Genomic DNA, 15,045 nt, shown 5'->3' on the forward strand with positions numbered 1-15,045 from the left:
GCCACAGGCCCTAGTCACGTCCCCGCGAGTGCTGGGCAGTGGGTGTAATGGTTGAGGCCAGCGGCCGAGGGCCACAGAAAGAAGTAAAAGTGAACGTGTGAGTCGCTCAGTCGTGTCCGACTCCCTGTGACCCCGTGGACTGTAGTCCGCCAGGCTCCTCTGTCCATGGGATTCTCCAGACAAGGATACTGGAGTGGGTTGCCATTCCCGTCTCTAGGGGATCTTCCCAATCCAGGGATTGAACCCCCATCGCTGGCATTGCAGGCAGATTCTTTACCATCTGAGCCACCAGGGAAGCCCCTTGGGGCCACAGTCCTGGCTTCAAATCCCCACCTCCTCCACTTTCTCAGGTCTGTGACTCAGTTTTCCCATCTGCATAAGGGGGATCCAAGCACCCACCTCATAGTGGTGTCATGAGTTAACTGGCAGGGAAATCTGTAGGATGTAAGCCCTTGTTAATTAGGAAAGACGTATAGCTGTGTAGCTACCATAGGGTGGAGAGAAAGCAGAAAGAAGCAGTTCTCCCGAGGGCGTGGCCTGGGGTGGGGGAATCACCCTAACCTCCTTGTTTACCACCCCGAGCTGGAGTGGGTTGCGTTCCCGCTGACTCTGTGTCCCTCCGTTTCAGGTGGGATGGTCCTTGGAGCCAGCCCCAGGATGCTCCCCGGCTGTGGATGACCCAGCCGCCAGCCCCCTACGGATGCCGCGCCCCAGTCTTCTGACCCGGGGACCCCGCCCGGCGCGGGCCTGAGCTTCCGAGCAGCCACGGCGCAGGGACCCGGGGGAAGGGGCTCGGCGCCGGCGGGAAACATTCTCCCCCAGCGACTCGGCAAGATGACCAGCCTGTTCCGCCGGAGCAGTGGCGGCGGGGGCGCGGCCGGCGCTCGCGGGGCCGGGGCCGGCGCGGCCGCCTCACAGGAGCTCAACAACAGCCGGCCAGCCCGCCAGGTGCGCCGCCTCGAGTTCAACCAGGCCATGGACGACTTCACGACCATGTTCCCCAACATGGACTACGACATCATCGAGTGCGTGTTGCGCGCCAACAGCGGCGCTGTGGACGCCACCATCGACCAGCTGCTGCAGATGAACCTGGAGGCGGGCGGGGTGGCGTCTACGAGGACAGCTCCGACTCGGAGGACAGCATACCCCCAGAGGTAGGCGCGCGGCCCCGATTGATCCTTCAGCAGGAGCTGCAGCAACTAGTTTGAACCTCTTAGAGGACTTGAGTTATACTCCTGTCTGGGTTCCACCTGGGGAAACTGGCACCTAAGTCAGCCCAGTGGCCTTGGTTTCCTAGCAAAAATCAGGCAGTCGCTTAGCAAACACTGAGCACCTTCTCAGGGCTGTGCCAGGCACTTGCTAGCCCTTGGGTCAGGGGTCATCAGAGTCAAGAAGCTTGTTCAAAATGTAGACACGTGGGTCCCACCCCAAAAGACCAAATCCCCTCTCCAGGCTGGTGCTGTCTGGTCTGTATGTTTGGAGTCTTGGGGCATCCACTTAGGCCGGTGCAGAGTTTCTGCCCTCATCAGAGTTCACAGTCCCGGGGGAACTAGAGGCTGGTGTCCGGCAGTGGCAAGCCACAGGAGTGAGAGCTCAAATGGGGAGAATGGAAGCAGCAGAGAGGAAGAAATGGCTGCCCAGAGGAAGGGTAAAGAAGAGGGAAAGGTGTGCAGAAGGAACAGCTTGTGCAGAGGCGGGATAGAGCAGGAGTCCTTAGCAGCTGGCAGCAGGACCTCTGTCGGGTTCCTCGAGTGAGCAGAGAGCAGGAGGCCTTGCGGCTGAGAAAGAAGGGAGAATGTTCTAGAGCAGCGGGAACCACGGGAAACAGGTGACCCGTCAGACTTGCGAGTTTAGTTCCTTTGACGGAGGCATGAGGGATGCTTAGGCAGTTGTTTCCTTTCTCCAGGGAGGTGGCTGGGGGAGAAGGGACCCACCCACCGCCTTGGCCCACCTGCTGGGTGTGGCCAGGCCTCCGTGACCCCTCCAAGAGTTCACATCTGGCCTCCCACCCTTGGTAGGACCTGCAGTCCTGGGCCCAGAAGGGGCACCCAGAGCCTTTCAGCAGAGGGTCACTGCCTGCAGAGGCACCTGGCACGTATAGCCATGGTTCCAAGAACGGTCCGTTCCAAGACGGAACAACCCAGCTGATTGGATTCAGCTCTGCTCTTCGCTGAGTCCCAGCCTGGGCCAGGCAGCATCCTGTATGCTTTAGATGTATCATTGCTTTAAGTCTGCACACACTTCATGAGGTTGCATGGTTATTGCCCCGCTTACAGTGGGAAACCTAGACCCTGGTGTGGCCCAGGGGCCTTCTGAACACAGCCCTACATGTGGCCATTCTCCATTAATCAGGGTCATCCTGCCTGGCAAAGCCGCCTCGCTCTTCCTCCTATCGTGGTGCTGCCTGGGCGGAGGAGAAGCTCTGGGCAGGGACATCTGGCTCATCCCTCTGTCACCCGCAGCGCCCGGGACAGTCACTGTACAGAGAGGCGCTTGAGGAGTGTTTATTGAATGACTTGATGTCGCTGCTGTCTTGGCACAGCTTTCTTTAGTCTCTTTTCCTGGGAGAGCATACCTTGGCTCTGCTTGGATCAGCCAATGGATGCTCTTAGCCAAGAGGAGGTGTGTGTGTGTGCATCTGCAGATACCTCGTTGTGAGCTGGAAGGAAAGTTCTCTGCAAACACTGACCCCTTCCACAGTCTCATTTGCCCTGACGGTCTGGCAGGTAGGATCATGTTTCCCCTCTTGTTCACGGCACCCACAGCCCCGTGACCCTCTGTAAAACTCCCCTGATGCCCTCGATGGCCTGCGCTGTGGGTGCTTCTGTTTTTCTAAGTATCTGGCTTTCCAGATGGAGCCCCTTCTCAGCAGCCCCCTTGGCTGTTTCCCCAGCCCTCATCTTTGGAGCTCTGCGTGGGCCCGTCGGCAGGCAGTTCCTGAGCCAGCGGAAAGTGCTGCGGAAAATTTATGAGCAGCAGCTGGGCTGACAATAACTGCTGACTGGAAAAAGCCCCCTCCCTGGAGGCTGATGAATGGTGGGCTGGCCTGGGGGTATCCTCGCCACAGAGAAATGTCTCCCGTCAGATAAATGCCCTGGACCTTGGCCCCCAGAGCACCTGGCAGGCATCCATCACCCACATGGGGCTAAGCTGGGAGGCCGTAGAACCAGAAACTTCAGCACCTTTAGAGCCGGAAGGACAGCCTCACTGTGGCTCTCGTGGGGTTGCGGGGGAAGGGGGAGGCCAGAAGCACGACTGGGGTAACTTTTCCCCGAAGACTGGGGCCCAGCCTTTCCGGAGTGTGCCTGGCCTTCTGTCTGCCTTCTTGCTTCATCCTGCTCCAGGAGCCTCTGATGGGCGTCTGGTTCTTGGAGCCCCTGGAGGCCGCGCTAAGGAGCAGGAGCGGCTGAGGAGAAAGACCTCACCGCCCCCTCCTGTGCGGCGGGCTGCGGAGGCCTGAGGGACAACTGCTGCGGGCCTCAGTCAGAGGGACCCCCAGCAGCCTCCCTCTGGGAACAGCTCCTTCAGAACTCGCCTCTCCTCACCTGTCTGACTCAGAGCGGCTTCAGTGGGGCCAGGCTGGCTGCCGAGGGGTGGCCATGGGCTTGGACTGCGGGCCCAGGTTGGAGCTCCGTCCCTTAGATTCGGGGTGTGCCAGGGACCATGACTGGATCTTAGGGTGATCGCTCTCGCTCGCTCTCATTTTCTTGTGGAAATTCGGGGTAAGGAGAGTAGTGGCCCGAAAGGCAGCTACCGTCTTTTTTTTTTTTTTGCAAAAGCATCTGTTTAAATACTTTCCACCTCAAAGGAAAGAACGTTAGTGCATTCCAGAGCAGGAGGCCTCCTTGGGTCAGGCTGGCTGGGTGTGTACAAAGTGTGGCAGTGTGTGTGCGATGGTGGTACAGTGGTGAGCACAGATGCCTTCTGAAACATGAGGCAGTGTGTGTATGTGTGCATGCATGCTCGCTCACCCACCCTCCCACCTGCCGTGGTGTCCCTGTTGAGACTGGGTGCCCGAGAGTGGCTGGGCGTGGGCAGGGACGTGCAGAGGCGTCTTAGTGGTGACTTCTGCAGACTCACTTGGGATTCAGATTTCGGGCCAGTTGACAGCCTCCGAGCCCTTCGTGTGTCCTTTGGTCTCGGAGGTGAGATGGGCACAGAGCTGGGGAAGGGCTCGGGTGGGGACTGTGTGACCTGGGCTCTCTAGGTTGGTGGCTTCCTGCTGCTCCAGACTGCGCTGGGGAAGGGTTCAGATCAGCCCATGCAGCAGGAAGCCTGGCCTTTGCCCAGCCTTTGGCCTCACTTGCCCCCTTCCTCTGGCTCCTGGATGAGGAGAAGAGTCCATGAGGAAGGGCCTAGGCCCTCACTTTGCTTTTCTCTGCCCTGAGAATCCAACCTGGGCATGCCAGCATTGTGTTTGAAGGAGAGACTCCTGCTATAGACACCACATCCAAGTTAGAGACTCAGTTCTAGAAACAGTGTGTAGCTTTTGCCGTGTTCATCAGTCAGCCTGTGCCTCAGTTTCCTCATCTGTAAAATGGGGGTGATCCATAACCTACTTTGCCAAGTTGTTTGAGCTTAAGGTGAGTTAATCGATGTGGAAATTCTTTGAGAGAAGATAGGAATGATGTTAAAGCTATTTACTAAAAGTAACACATGAACAGAAGCATTTTCACAAGGCACAAGTGGGCAGTGAAGGTTCATCAGCACCCGGGTCAAGAAGCATCAGCAGAGCCTGGAATCCCCCTCATGCCCCCTCTCAGCCTCCCCATCCCCAGAGGTCACACTGCTTCACCTGCCATCCCTGTGAAGTTGTTTTGCCTGGTTTTGAACCTTTCTTGGATGACTCTGAGCATTCCTCCGGGGGTGTGTGCATTCGCGTCTGCTGTGTGTGTTGGAATTGTGGGCTCCAAGGTAGCCCATGTGCTGAGTGCCAGTGCAGGAAGCCAGACAGTTTTGCAGAGCAGTAGTTGTATCACTTTCCACCCCCACCAGCAGTAGTGGAGTTCCCTGACTACACATCCTCGCCCACGCTTGATTTTTTGTCTACATGTTATTTCAGTTCAAGGAAGGGGTGTTAATATTTCTTTCTTTGTTGTCTCTGATGCAGGTTTTGGAGAGGACCTTGGAACCCGATAGCTCTGACGAGGAGCCCCCGCCTGTGTACTCCCCACCTGCCTACCACATGCACGTGTTGGACAGGCCTTACCCCCTGGCTCCCCCAACTCCACCTCCCCGGTAAGAATCTCCCCCGAGAGTGCAGGGCAAGGGGGAGGAAGATCAGGGTTGGGATTGAGTACAACAAGCCCAGAGGGCACCTTGGCTGGTTCCCTCCGTATTCCACCCAGAACAGGCTTCTACTGCAGCAAAACACACCTTAGCTAGAACCCAAGGAGAATTTTCAAGCTCTAAGGAGTCTAAGAACAGACAGCCACTGCATTCCTACTCTGGGCTGGGGCTGTGCTGAACATCCGGCAGGACACGGAGTTAAACAAGGCTCAGCCTTCACTTTCTGGGAGTCTGTAGTCGAGGGAGGCGCAGAGTGGGGATGACAGACAGCTGGAGGTGTACTGACGCTTCCCCTCCTGTGCCCGTGGCAGACATCACTAACTGATCACCGTGCTCTTGCCGGCTCAGGTAAGCCGGAACCTCAGAATCCTCTGCAACACAGCGCTCACTCCCAGACAGTCGTCAGTAATCAATGATTTGGGGTTCTAGGGAGATTGTGGGGATGAGCAAGTAAGTCTCTTTTTCTAGGGTAATTTGACAATCAGAAGCAGAACAGTAGACTGCTAGGTGCCTGGAGACCTTTTCCAGGTCAGGGACTCTGTAATTTAGAAGTTTAACATGAAGCTGGTCTCTGAAGTGCTTGTTTTCCTGGGCTCTGCATTTGAGGTGGGGCTTCCGGTATCCTTGCCTGGGAAATCCCATGGACAGAGGAGCCTGGCAGCCTACAGTCCACGGGGTCACAAAGAGTCGGACACGACTGACCGACTAACACACTTTCCCTGGTGGCTCAGGTGGTAAAGGATCCGCCTGCCAGTGCAGAAGACTCGGGTTCGATCCCTGGGTCGGGAAGATGCCCTGGAGAAGGAAATGGCAACGCACTGCAGTATTCTTGCCTGGAAAACCCCATGGACAGAGGAGCCTGGCGGGCTACAGCCCATGGGGTTGCAGAGTTGGATATGAGTTAGCGACTAAATAGCAACAACAAGCGTTTGAGGTGGCTGTTGGAGCCCAGGCTTCTCTTTGTCCTGGAGCTGCTCGTCCTGAGAATGACTGAGGCCTGGGATGGGGAGGGGTGGGGGGACTGATGGGACAGTCCTTGGGGACTGATCTGGCCTTCTGGGGATCTTGGGAGTCCTAGGCAGTAGTGGTGGAAAACTTTGTGATCATCCAGGCATAGCTAACAATAACAACTACCATTATTAAGCACCCTTCGAATGCCAGAAAATGGCAAGGTTCTTTACCTATATGATGGCATTCAAACCATCTAACAGCTGTGAGGCAGGCACTGGTGTCATCCCCATTTTATAGATGAGGAGACTGAGCCCCAGAGAGGTTTCGTAACTTCCCTAAGACCACAGAGCTCGAACCTGAACCCAGGTCATTCTGACTCCAGAACCAATAAATGCCATCCTCGGTTGTGTCCTGTCATCCCCTAATGAGAAAAACCTCTGTGATTGTAGCTCAGGGAGCGGATAGTGGCCTGTGAAGTTGTTGGGGTGGGGAGTATTGTTTGAAGTCAGGGACAGAAGCAGAGCTGAGGCTGTAATGAGGGAGGCATAAGTGGATAGTCTGGGTGAAATCTTCGTAGGACTTGCAGCCCAGGATGGGTCACGATGCCCAGGGCTAAATGATTTTCCTTTGACATTTTTTTAATATTCCAAGATGGTTTTGCAAAAAAAAAAAAAAAAATTCAGTTTCTATTAGGCAGAATAGTTCTACCTATTTTTCAGAAGGGAAAACTTAGCCCATCAGGGACAGTATCCCACTGTAAACTGGGCATGGATATCCCAGCTGCATCCTTCTCCCCCTCCCCCGGTATCGTGGGTGGAGGAGGGCAGAGGCCATGCAGCCTCATGATAGGAGCCCCGGTGGGGACGAAGAGACCTCCACACTAGACCAAGGCTCCGGAAGCCTCACTCACACCCCGTGACTGTGGACGAGCTACTGCCCTTGCCTGAGGTTCAGGGGCCTGATCTGGAAAGGAAGGCTTTTGCTGGGCTGGGGGTGGATCCAGGAAAGAGAGCCTATGAGTTGTGGAGTCAGACAGAGGCCGTGTTCCCCCACCTCCCCCTCCCTCAGCCGTCTAACTTCTGATTCTTGAGGTGCCTTTGGCTCACTGCCTACCCTCTCTGGGCTCCATTTGCCTCATCTGTGAAGTGGGAACACTCATCCCCGTCTCGGCACTCTGGTGAGGGTTGAATGAGATGCTGTGCTGGGGGACTTAGCACAGGCCCAGGTATGAACCAGACGTGTCAGCAGACGTCCCCCCCCAGCTGCACAGCGGGCCTTTGAAGTCAGCTCTGACGGTGAACACCGAGACCAGGGTTAAGGCTGCTCCCAGAGGCTGGTGTTCAGAAGAGGCAGGCCCCACCTCTGAACACCTGCCGCTTTGCTCTGGGCTGGCCCTGCTAGGCCCAGATGGCCCAGATTCCCACCCCCCACCCCTACCCCCAGGGCCTCATGCAGTCTCTCCATCCGAGACGTACATTTCTAGCATTTAGGAGCCACCTGAAGCAGACAGGTGCTGAACCGTGTGTGATACAGAAACGAGGACCCTGCTACCCTGACCTCCCAAGGAGATCAGAGTCTGGGGGCAGGTATAGACACAGGGCAGGGTGCAGGGAAGGCAGCCTAGAGGAGCTGAGGTCCAAGCTGTAATCTGCCGAAGCGGAGGACAGGAGGGCATTCCAGGCAAAGGCAACAGCACATGCAAAGCAAGGCCTGGAGGCAGGAGACGGGGCGGGGGTGGGGGGGGCCATCCGAGAGAACTCCAGGAAGTGTGAAAAGGCCTGGTGAGTCTGAGAGGCCGGCAGACAGAGGAAGCCCTCGTGGGTCCTCCAAGGAGCTCTGACCTTATCCTGCACCCAGGGGTTCAAGCACGAGGGTGGCGGGATCATGTTAGTGTTTTAAGCATCTCTTTCTGGCTGCTGGGGGCAATCAGAGTTGAGTTGGGGGAGGGTGGGGGGTCAGGAATGGCCTGGCTCCTTTCTGCCACCTCCAGGCACTGGACTGCCTTTGAGCAGTCCACAAAGGTGGAGCAGGGTTTGGGAGCTGCTGGGGTGCAGAGAGGCAGGGAATGCTGGGATCCCTGGGCCCAGGTTTCACCAGGATGATCTGTGTGCCTGGTGACAGGCCTGACCCCATCTGGGCCTCCTTGCCTTTACCAGAAATCTTGCTTGGAAGGCTTGTCGCTGAAATCCTTCTGGGCTCTGATATTCTTTGGGTAAGCCTGGGGGTCTGAGTCTGTTGGCACTTGGAGTTCTAGTTCTGCGTGCAGAGGCAGAAACTCTGGGCCAGAAGAGCCTTCCCAGCCTTCCCTCTCCTTTCCTTCCCGCAGCCTGTCCTTGCCTCTTTCTCCTGAATGAGACTAGCTCTGAAGCCCCAGCACCCTCCTCACAGGCCACCTGCTGTTCTTCTGTTGAAATTACAGCCTTGGAAGTTTTCATTTGCCTCTCAGCTCATTTCTGACATTCCTTTCTGACCACAATGCAGTTGCCTGGGCCGCCTGTGCTCAGGGCCCCCCCTGGTTCTTGCAGCTGTGGGCTGACCTCATTTCAGCCCGAGCCAGGGCAGGGGGCTCGGCCCGGCCCCTCCTCCAGGACCATGGGCCTAGCATCCAGGGACCCTCAGCCTCCAGCTCCTTGTCCCCCTCCCCACTTGGGTACTCAGTAACAAACGTTTACAGGGAGCCAGCTGCAACTCTGGGGCGTTCTCCAGGGCTTTCCTGGGTAACTCTGGGTGTGGTTGAGTTGGGATGGGCACCCATGGCCCAGTGAGGACCCTAAAGCCACAGGAAGGGTGGTGAGGCTGGAGGCGATTGCTCCAGGGTGCTGGAGTGGGGGGTGGGGGGTGGTCTGGCCCTTGGAGCAAAATGAATTTGCCAACTCTGTCGGGAGGCAGAGGAGTGATGGAGCAGAAAATGTGCCCGGGATTCGGAGTCCCGGGCTGTGATGCAGGCCGCCCCCGCCCGCCCCTGGAACGGCGAGAGGGGCCCAGGGTTCCCTGGCTGCCGTCTGGAGCTGCGCTCCCACCACGCACTTAGCAGCTTGTTATCCTGTCTGCTGCCACCCCCGCCCTTCCCCCTGGGCCGCCAGGCCACCCGCCCAAAATAGAAAAGGAAAGGAAGTTATTTCCATCGTCAGTGGCAGCCCGGAAAAGCTCCCCTCCAGTGAGTGGGCGGGCGGGATTCCTGGAGCTGGAGACCAAATCAAAGCCGGCCCCACGAGAGCGGCCCCCACCGCCCCCGGCCCTGGCCTGCCGTCGCTGTGTGTCATTTCCCTGATTCAGCAGAACACGTGTTCTGCGGTTGCCACGCTGCAGGCCGCCGGGGAGCTGTGGGGAGCTCCTGGCCCGGCCCCAGGCCGCCCTCGGGCCGGGACGGCGGGGCGGGAGGCCGGGGGTCAGGGCGGGCACGTGCCCACGGCCCCCTTCCTATTCCCCCTCCCGCTGTGGCCTCTGCCTGCGGCCAGGAGAGCAGCCCCTGCCGGTCCCACCCTCCACGTGCCTTTCCAGCTTGCCGTTCAAGGCAGCCTCGTGAGGGGCTCCCACACACCTGGGCAGGGCGGCAGCGGTTTGCAGATGAGGGGAAAGCCCCACAGGGGATATGGTCTCCCTGGGACCACCCACCAGGTCTGGAGCCTGGGTCTGCTTGCCCTCTAGGGACCCTGGTGTCCCCATGTCTCCCAATCCCAGCAAACCGACATTGGGGAGGGCTGGGCTGTCAGCCGCCCTGGGTGTCTGTTCCCTGGAACACACCTGTCACTCAGCACCCAGGAGCTCGTATTATCCTGGATGCTAGAGACAGAAGGCTGAAGGGCTGTGACCCCTGCATCCGTGTCCAGATCCACAACACCCAACATGAGCTCTGCGAACGCAGACCTCTCTAGGCCCAAAGACCTTTTGTTTGTTTGTTTGGCCAAGATACATGTGGCATCTTACCTCCCTGACTAGGGATCGAACCTGCACCCTTGCATTGGAAGGTGAAGTCGTAGCCCCTGGACTGCCGGGGAAGCCCCTAGGCCCAGAGACCTTGCAGACACTGGGTGGCTGGAAGCAGTGAGTGTGTGGCACAGTGGCGTCCAGGCCCAGAGGCGAGGGGTCAGCCAAGGCCTGGCTGAGAGGGGAGCTAGAGGGCTGGGCCTCTGTGCTGGAGGCAGCTGGAAGCTTGGGCGCATGGGTGCCATTCTGAGCAGGATCCCGGGGTGATGGGCTGGGACACCTGTGTGTGGGCCTGACTGTTCCCTCCTCATCCTCACTTGTCGCCCTCCAGCATCGACGTGCTGGGCTCTGCACCCCCTTCCAGCCAGAGGCGTTACCGAAACTGGAACCCCCCACTGTTGGGAAACCTCCCCGAAGACTTTCTCCGCATCCTACCCCAGCAGCTGGACAGCATACAGGTAACAGGGGTCCCCCCGCTCCCAGCCTGTGCAGCGTCTCTGTGTTAGCGCCAGTCACTGACCCTCCCTGACGTTTAAGCCCTGGGGTGGTAGGGAAAGAAGGCTGAACCAAAAGCCTCCTTCCCCATCGGGGCCTGTAAGCTTTCCCCTTCCGTTCAGGAAGGGGACCGCCCTGAGGATGCTCTTTGACGACCGGCATCAGCCTAGGCTGGCAGGAGGTGGGCAGGGGCAGGGGTGGGGAATCATTCAGTGGCAGAAAGGCAGAGCACCTTCCTTCCTTCCCCGGGGAAAGGGCCAGGGTGCTTCTCCCCAGACGCTGGCCCTTGCAAGCAGTCTCCTCTGAGATGGCCAGGACAAGCAAAGTATGAGTATGGGGACCCTGAGCTATTTGAAGATCACTCTTCAGGACTATTCAGGTTTTGACAAAGGTTTTGGTGGGAAGGTCCAAGGTGCCAAGCTGGGGAGGTGGGGGGTAGTTCTTAAGCCCCTGATGCTTCCTCAGCACAGAGGGCTCTGGTCTGTTGAGTCTCGGCTAACAACTCGATCTGGGTAGAGGAGGTCCTGGCCACAGGGCGTGGCCGCAGCATCCTGGGAAGGACACGTTTACCCTCGGTGTGCATGGGTGTTGGCGCAGCGCACGCGCTTGTGAGTAGGCGGTCCACATGCTTGCTCCCTTCCTCAGGCCACCTCCAGGGGCTCCAAGCTCGCGAGCACGGAGGGAAGCCTGCCCCCTGCGGCAGGGCCTGAGCCCCGGGACCAGGAGAGCCGCTGGAAGCAGTACCTGGAGGACGAGAGGATTGCGCTCTTCTTGCAGAACGAGGAGTTCATGAAGGAGCTGCAGCGCAACCGCGACTTCCTGCTCGCCCTGGAGAGAGGTGGTGCCCTGGGGGGTGCTGCAGCCGCGCTGGGGCTAAGGCAGGGCCATGTCGGCTTTAGCCTGGGGCTCTGAGCTGGAGGTCTGAGTTGTCCAGGTGAAAGTGTGAAAGTGTTAGTCACTCAGTCAGGTCGTGCTCTTTGCAACCACATGGACTGTAGCCCGCCAGGCTCCTCTGTCCATGGGATTCATACTGGAGTGAGTTGCCATGCCCTCCTCCAGGAGATCTCCCCGACCCAGGGATGGAACCCGCGTCTCTCACGTTCCCTGTACTGGCAGGCAGGTTCTTTATCATTAGTGCCGCGTAGGAAGCAGAGTTCTGCCCACAGGGACCGGAGTCACCAGGACTTAGCGGGAGAGCGGGGCGCCCTCTGGGCTCTGCCCCTCCTTGTCCCCCCCACATTTCTGCTCTGTGCCAGGCGCTGGTGTCTGCCCTGTGTGACTGGAGCTCCAGCAGTAGAGGGACTGTGTAGGTGGGTGCCAGGGTGCATCCCTCCCTGAGCAAAGGACATTAGAGCAGGGCCTCTGGAGGGTTTGCGTATGTTGGGGTTGTCTCTGGGCCAAGGATCCTACGCCCCCGAGCCTGGCTGCCTTCCCCCTTTAGAGTGGGAAGGGGGTGGCATACAGCGAGGGGCCTGTGGGAGAGGGGTGTTGTGCGTACAGGTGTGTGTGACTAGCAGTGTGTTTTGGTCAGAAGCATGGTGTGCAGGGGAACGTCTGGCCTGGGACAGGAGCCGAAGGCTGGCCCCAGCTCCGCAGTAAAGATGCTGGTGGGAGTCTCCAGGCCTTTCCTTTTAGATGAAGGGCTGGACGATCCAGTTTCTCACGGGCCTCTTGATTTTGACACTCTGACATTCCAGGCAGTTGTCAGGGCAGTGCTTTATGTGTCTTTGAGAGTTCTGGTTCTTTGAGAACCCATAGGTGTCACGTGTGCACATGTGTGTGTGTGTGTGTGTGTGTGTGTGTGTGTTGTGGCGGGGGGTGATTCTCAGGGTTTGGCCTCCAACCACCTCTCAGCTCAGGTGGCCCCGGGTGGGAGCTAGCTCCCCTGACCAGACTGTGGACCTTTTCCAGATCGACTGAAATACGAGTCCCAGAAATCTACATCCAGCAGCGTGGCCGTGGGAAATGACTTTGACTTTCCCTCTCCTGTCCCAGGTAACCTTCCCTTGCCTGAGAGAGAGAGAGAGAGAGAGGCCTGGAGGGTGTAGGGGGCTCACAGCTCAGGGGTGTCTGCATATTTGGAGTTTGGAGAGAGGGTGGGGAACAGGCTGCAGAGGATGGTTCTGCCCTATCAGCATACGCCCTGAGGGGTGAGACGGGCCCTCCACTCGGCAGCCCTGGTTCCTGCCAACCCGGCGGCTGCTGGAGCCCTCACCTGGGGCCTGCCTGCAGACTGGCTCCACTCCTTAGAGGCGCTTGGAGCCTGGGCAAGAATGGGACACAGCACACCACATAATGTCCCATCGGGTGCCGGGGGTGGCAAGGGACTCAGAGACCCAGGCACTGCCCTGGGGGAGCTTATGGTCTTGTGGGGAGTGCAGGAGATGCCTCTAAGAAACAGGGAGCCCGAACCAGCAAAGCGGAGGACACACTTGTTAATTATAGCAAGCACATGCTGGGGGACAGGGAGGATCCATCTGGGGAAGGTTCATTCATTCATTCGGTAGCTGGGGAATATCTCCCCCCAGGCCAGGCCCTGCCTTAGTATTGGAGGAAGAGAATTTTTAAAGTTTTATATACAAGACGGTGAGAAGCAGGAATTGCCCAAGTGGCTGAAGGAGGGCCCAGGGTGGACGGCAGGCTACTGGGTTGCACGGATGGGGGTGGAGCTGGAGCTGGGAACCCCTCGAGAGCCCCGGTTCCACTCTCAACATCTGGATTCTGTGTGTATGTACAGTGGCCCTGGTCAGCCAGTGCCCACCATGCACACATGGGCCTCCCGCCTCAGAGGAAGAATGTGCAGCTTTTGCCCCAAACAGATCTTGCATTGAGTGGTGGAGTGGGGGAGGGGGGCAGAAGGAGGGGGAACTCAGTTGATCCCAGCCCGGAGAAAGAAAATCCCGTGGAACTGATTCATAAGCAACAGGCTGGGAGCTTAGGCCCCACCAGATGTGCAGTGGGGGGTTTAACGGCAGCCGCATGTCCTTGATCCCGAATTAACCATAGACACCGGGATGGCTGAGATGGATCAGAATGACTCACAGGGACTTAGTGGACAAGGTGACTCGGGATTAGCGTGGGGACCTTAGGAGGGCCGTGAGGGACCCAGGTGGGTGCTGAGTGATCCGAGAGACTCCGGCTGGCCGGCTGGGTTCTGACTTAGGGACTCGCCCCATTCTCGTTCCTGCTGATGGCCTAACGAGTCAGAAGCTCCGTGTCTGGGGGAGTCATGGAGAGGTGGACCCTGGCCAGGGGAGAAGGGCATCCCCACGGCGGGGGCCTGCTGTGTGCCCTGAGCCTCCTTCCACTGCCGTGTTAATTCTCACACCGCGTCAGGATGCAGGCCGGCCGGCCACGTGCGCGTGAACTTTGAACAGCCTGTAGGGGTGCGGGGGAGGCCCCGGTGCCTAGCATCTGGTAGCTTCCGTGATGTGAACACTCCAGTCACAGCTGATTTCAAGCTCCCAAAGAGCCTTCACGGGACACAAAGCGGTCAGAGGAGCAGACAGTTGGGAGCCAGCCCTCCACACATAGTTTTTACAGAAAAGGGGAAAGTGAGACTTGGATGAGGAAGGAAGCAAATGCTCGTTGAAGCCTAGAGTGACTCCCTGCCTGAAGCTCCCTCCGGATTAGGGAGGAGGGTGGGGCTGAGCCCCTGTGCTGGGGAGACAGTCCTGACCCACCGCCTCGGGCCTCGACCAGGGCACTGTCGCTCTCCAGCTGGCCCTCAGCGATGTCTTCCCCCTTCCAGGAAACAGCGATGCCAGCCCCGCTGTGTCTGAAGATGCCTTATTCAGGGACAAGTTGAAACACATGGGAAAATGTGAGTCTGGCCCATGCCCCCTCCCCAGCTGTTCCCAAACAGGCCTGTGGCTTCCTGGGAGGGGAGGGAGCCACCTGGCATTGTTAATGCCCGCTGATTCTTGGTGAACCAAAGTGACATTTTAATCACTGACTGGCTCCCTCCGCTTCCCTGCCTCACTTCCCTGTGCAGCTGAGTCTGGATATAAATTAAGTTTTAAATCCTCTTGACCCAGCTGTCTGCAGAAAAATAATATTGTACTGGGACCACCTCCCCACCCCACCCTACCCCACTTTAGAGTTCACATTCTCTGTGCTTTGAGGCTACTGCTTGGCCAGGGCCAACCGAGTAGGGAAGCCAAGCTTGGTCCACTTTCTGTGAGTGGGAGGCCCGCCGGGTCAGTGGCCTCTTCCCGTGGAGTCCCGCCAGCCTGGGCATGCCTTCACATCCCCTTCTGTCCCCACAGACACAGCCATGCGTGAATGAGGCTGCCATGCCCTCAGGCCCCATTTCAGAGAGAGTCTCGGATTCGTCATGGACATCCCAGAGCCAGCTCTGGAGGTGGACGGGGGAAGACGGGG

At 58.2% G+C, this 15,045-nt stretch overlaps 1 protein-coding gene across 1 annotated transcript in view; it reads left to right on the forward strand.

Annotated features, from left to right (window-relative positions):
* CUEDC1 (CUE domain containing 1) overlaps positions 1 to 15,045 on the forward strand; it is an 84,517-nt gene that overhangs the window by 66,247 nt on the left and 3,225 nt on the right. The window contains 7 exon segments of the mRNA XM_070357262.1: positions 629 to 1,099; positions 1,102 to 1,154; positions 5,111 to 5,238; positions 10,499 to 10,625; positions 11,308 to 11,500; positions 12,574 to 12,657; positions 14,414 to 14,485. Coding sequence (XP_070213363.1) covers positions 835 to 1,099; positions 1,102 to 1,154; positions 5,111 to 5,238; positions 10,499 to 10,625; positions 11,308 to 11,500; positions 12,574 to 12,657; positions 14,414 to 14,485 — 922 coding nt within the window. The 5' untranslated portion in view covers positions 629 to 834.

The sequence above is a fragment of the Bos mutus genome, chromosome 19 (assembly GCF_027580195.1).
Source record: "Bos mutus isolate GX-2022 chromosome 19, NWIPB_WYAK_1.1, whole genome shotgun sequence".
Classification (NCBI taxonomy): Eukaryota; Metazoa; Chordata; class Mammalia; order Artiodactyla; family Bovidae; genus Bos; species Bos mutus.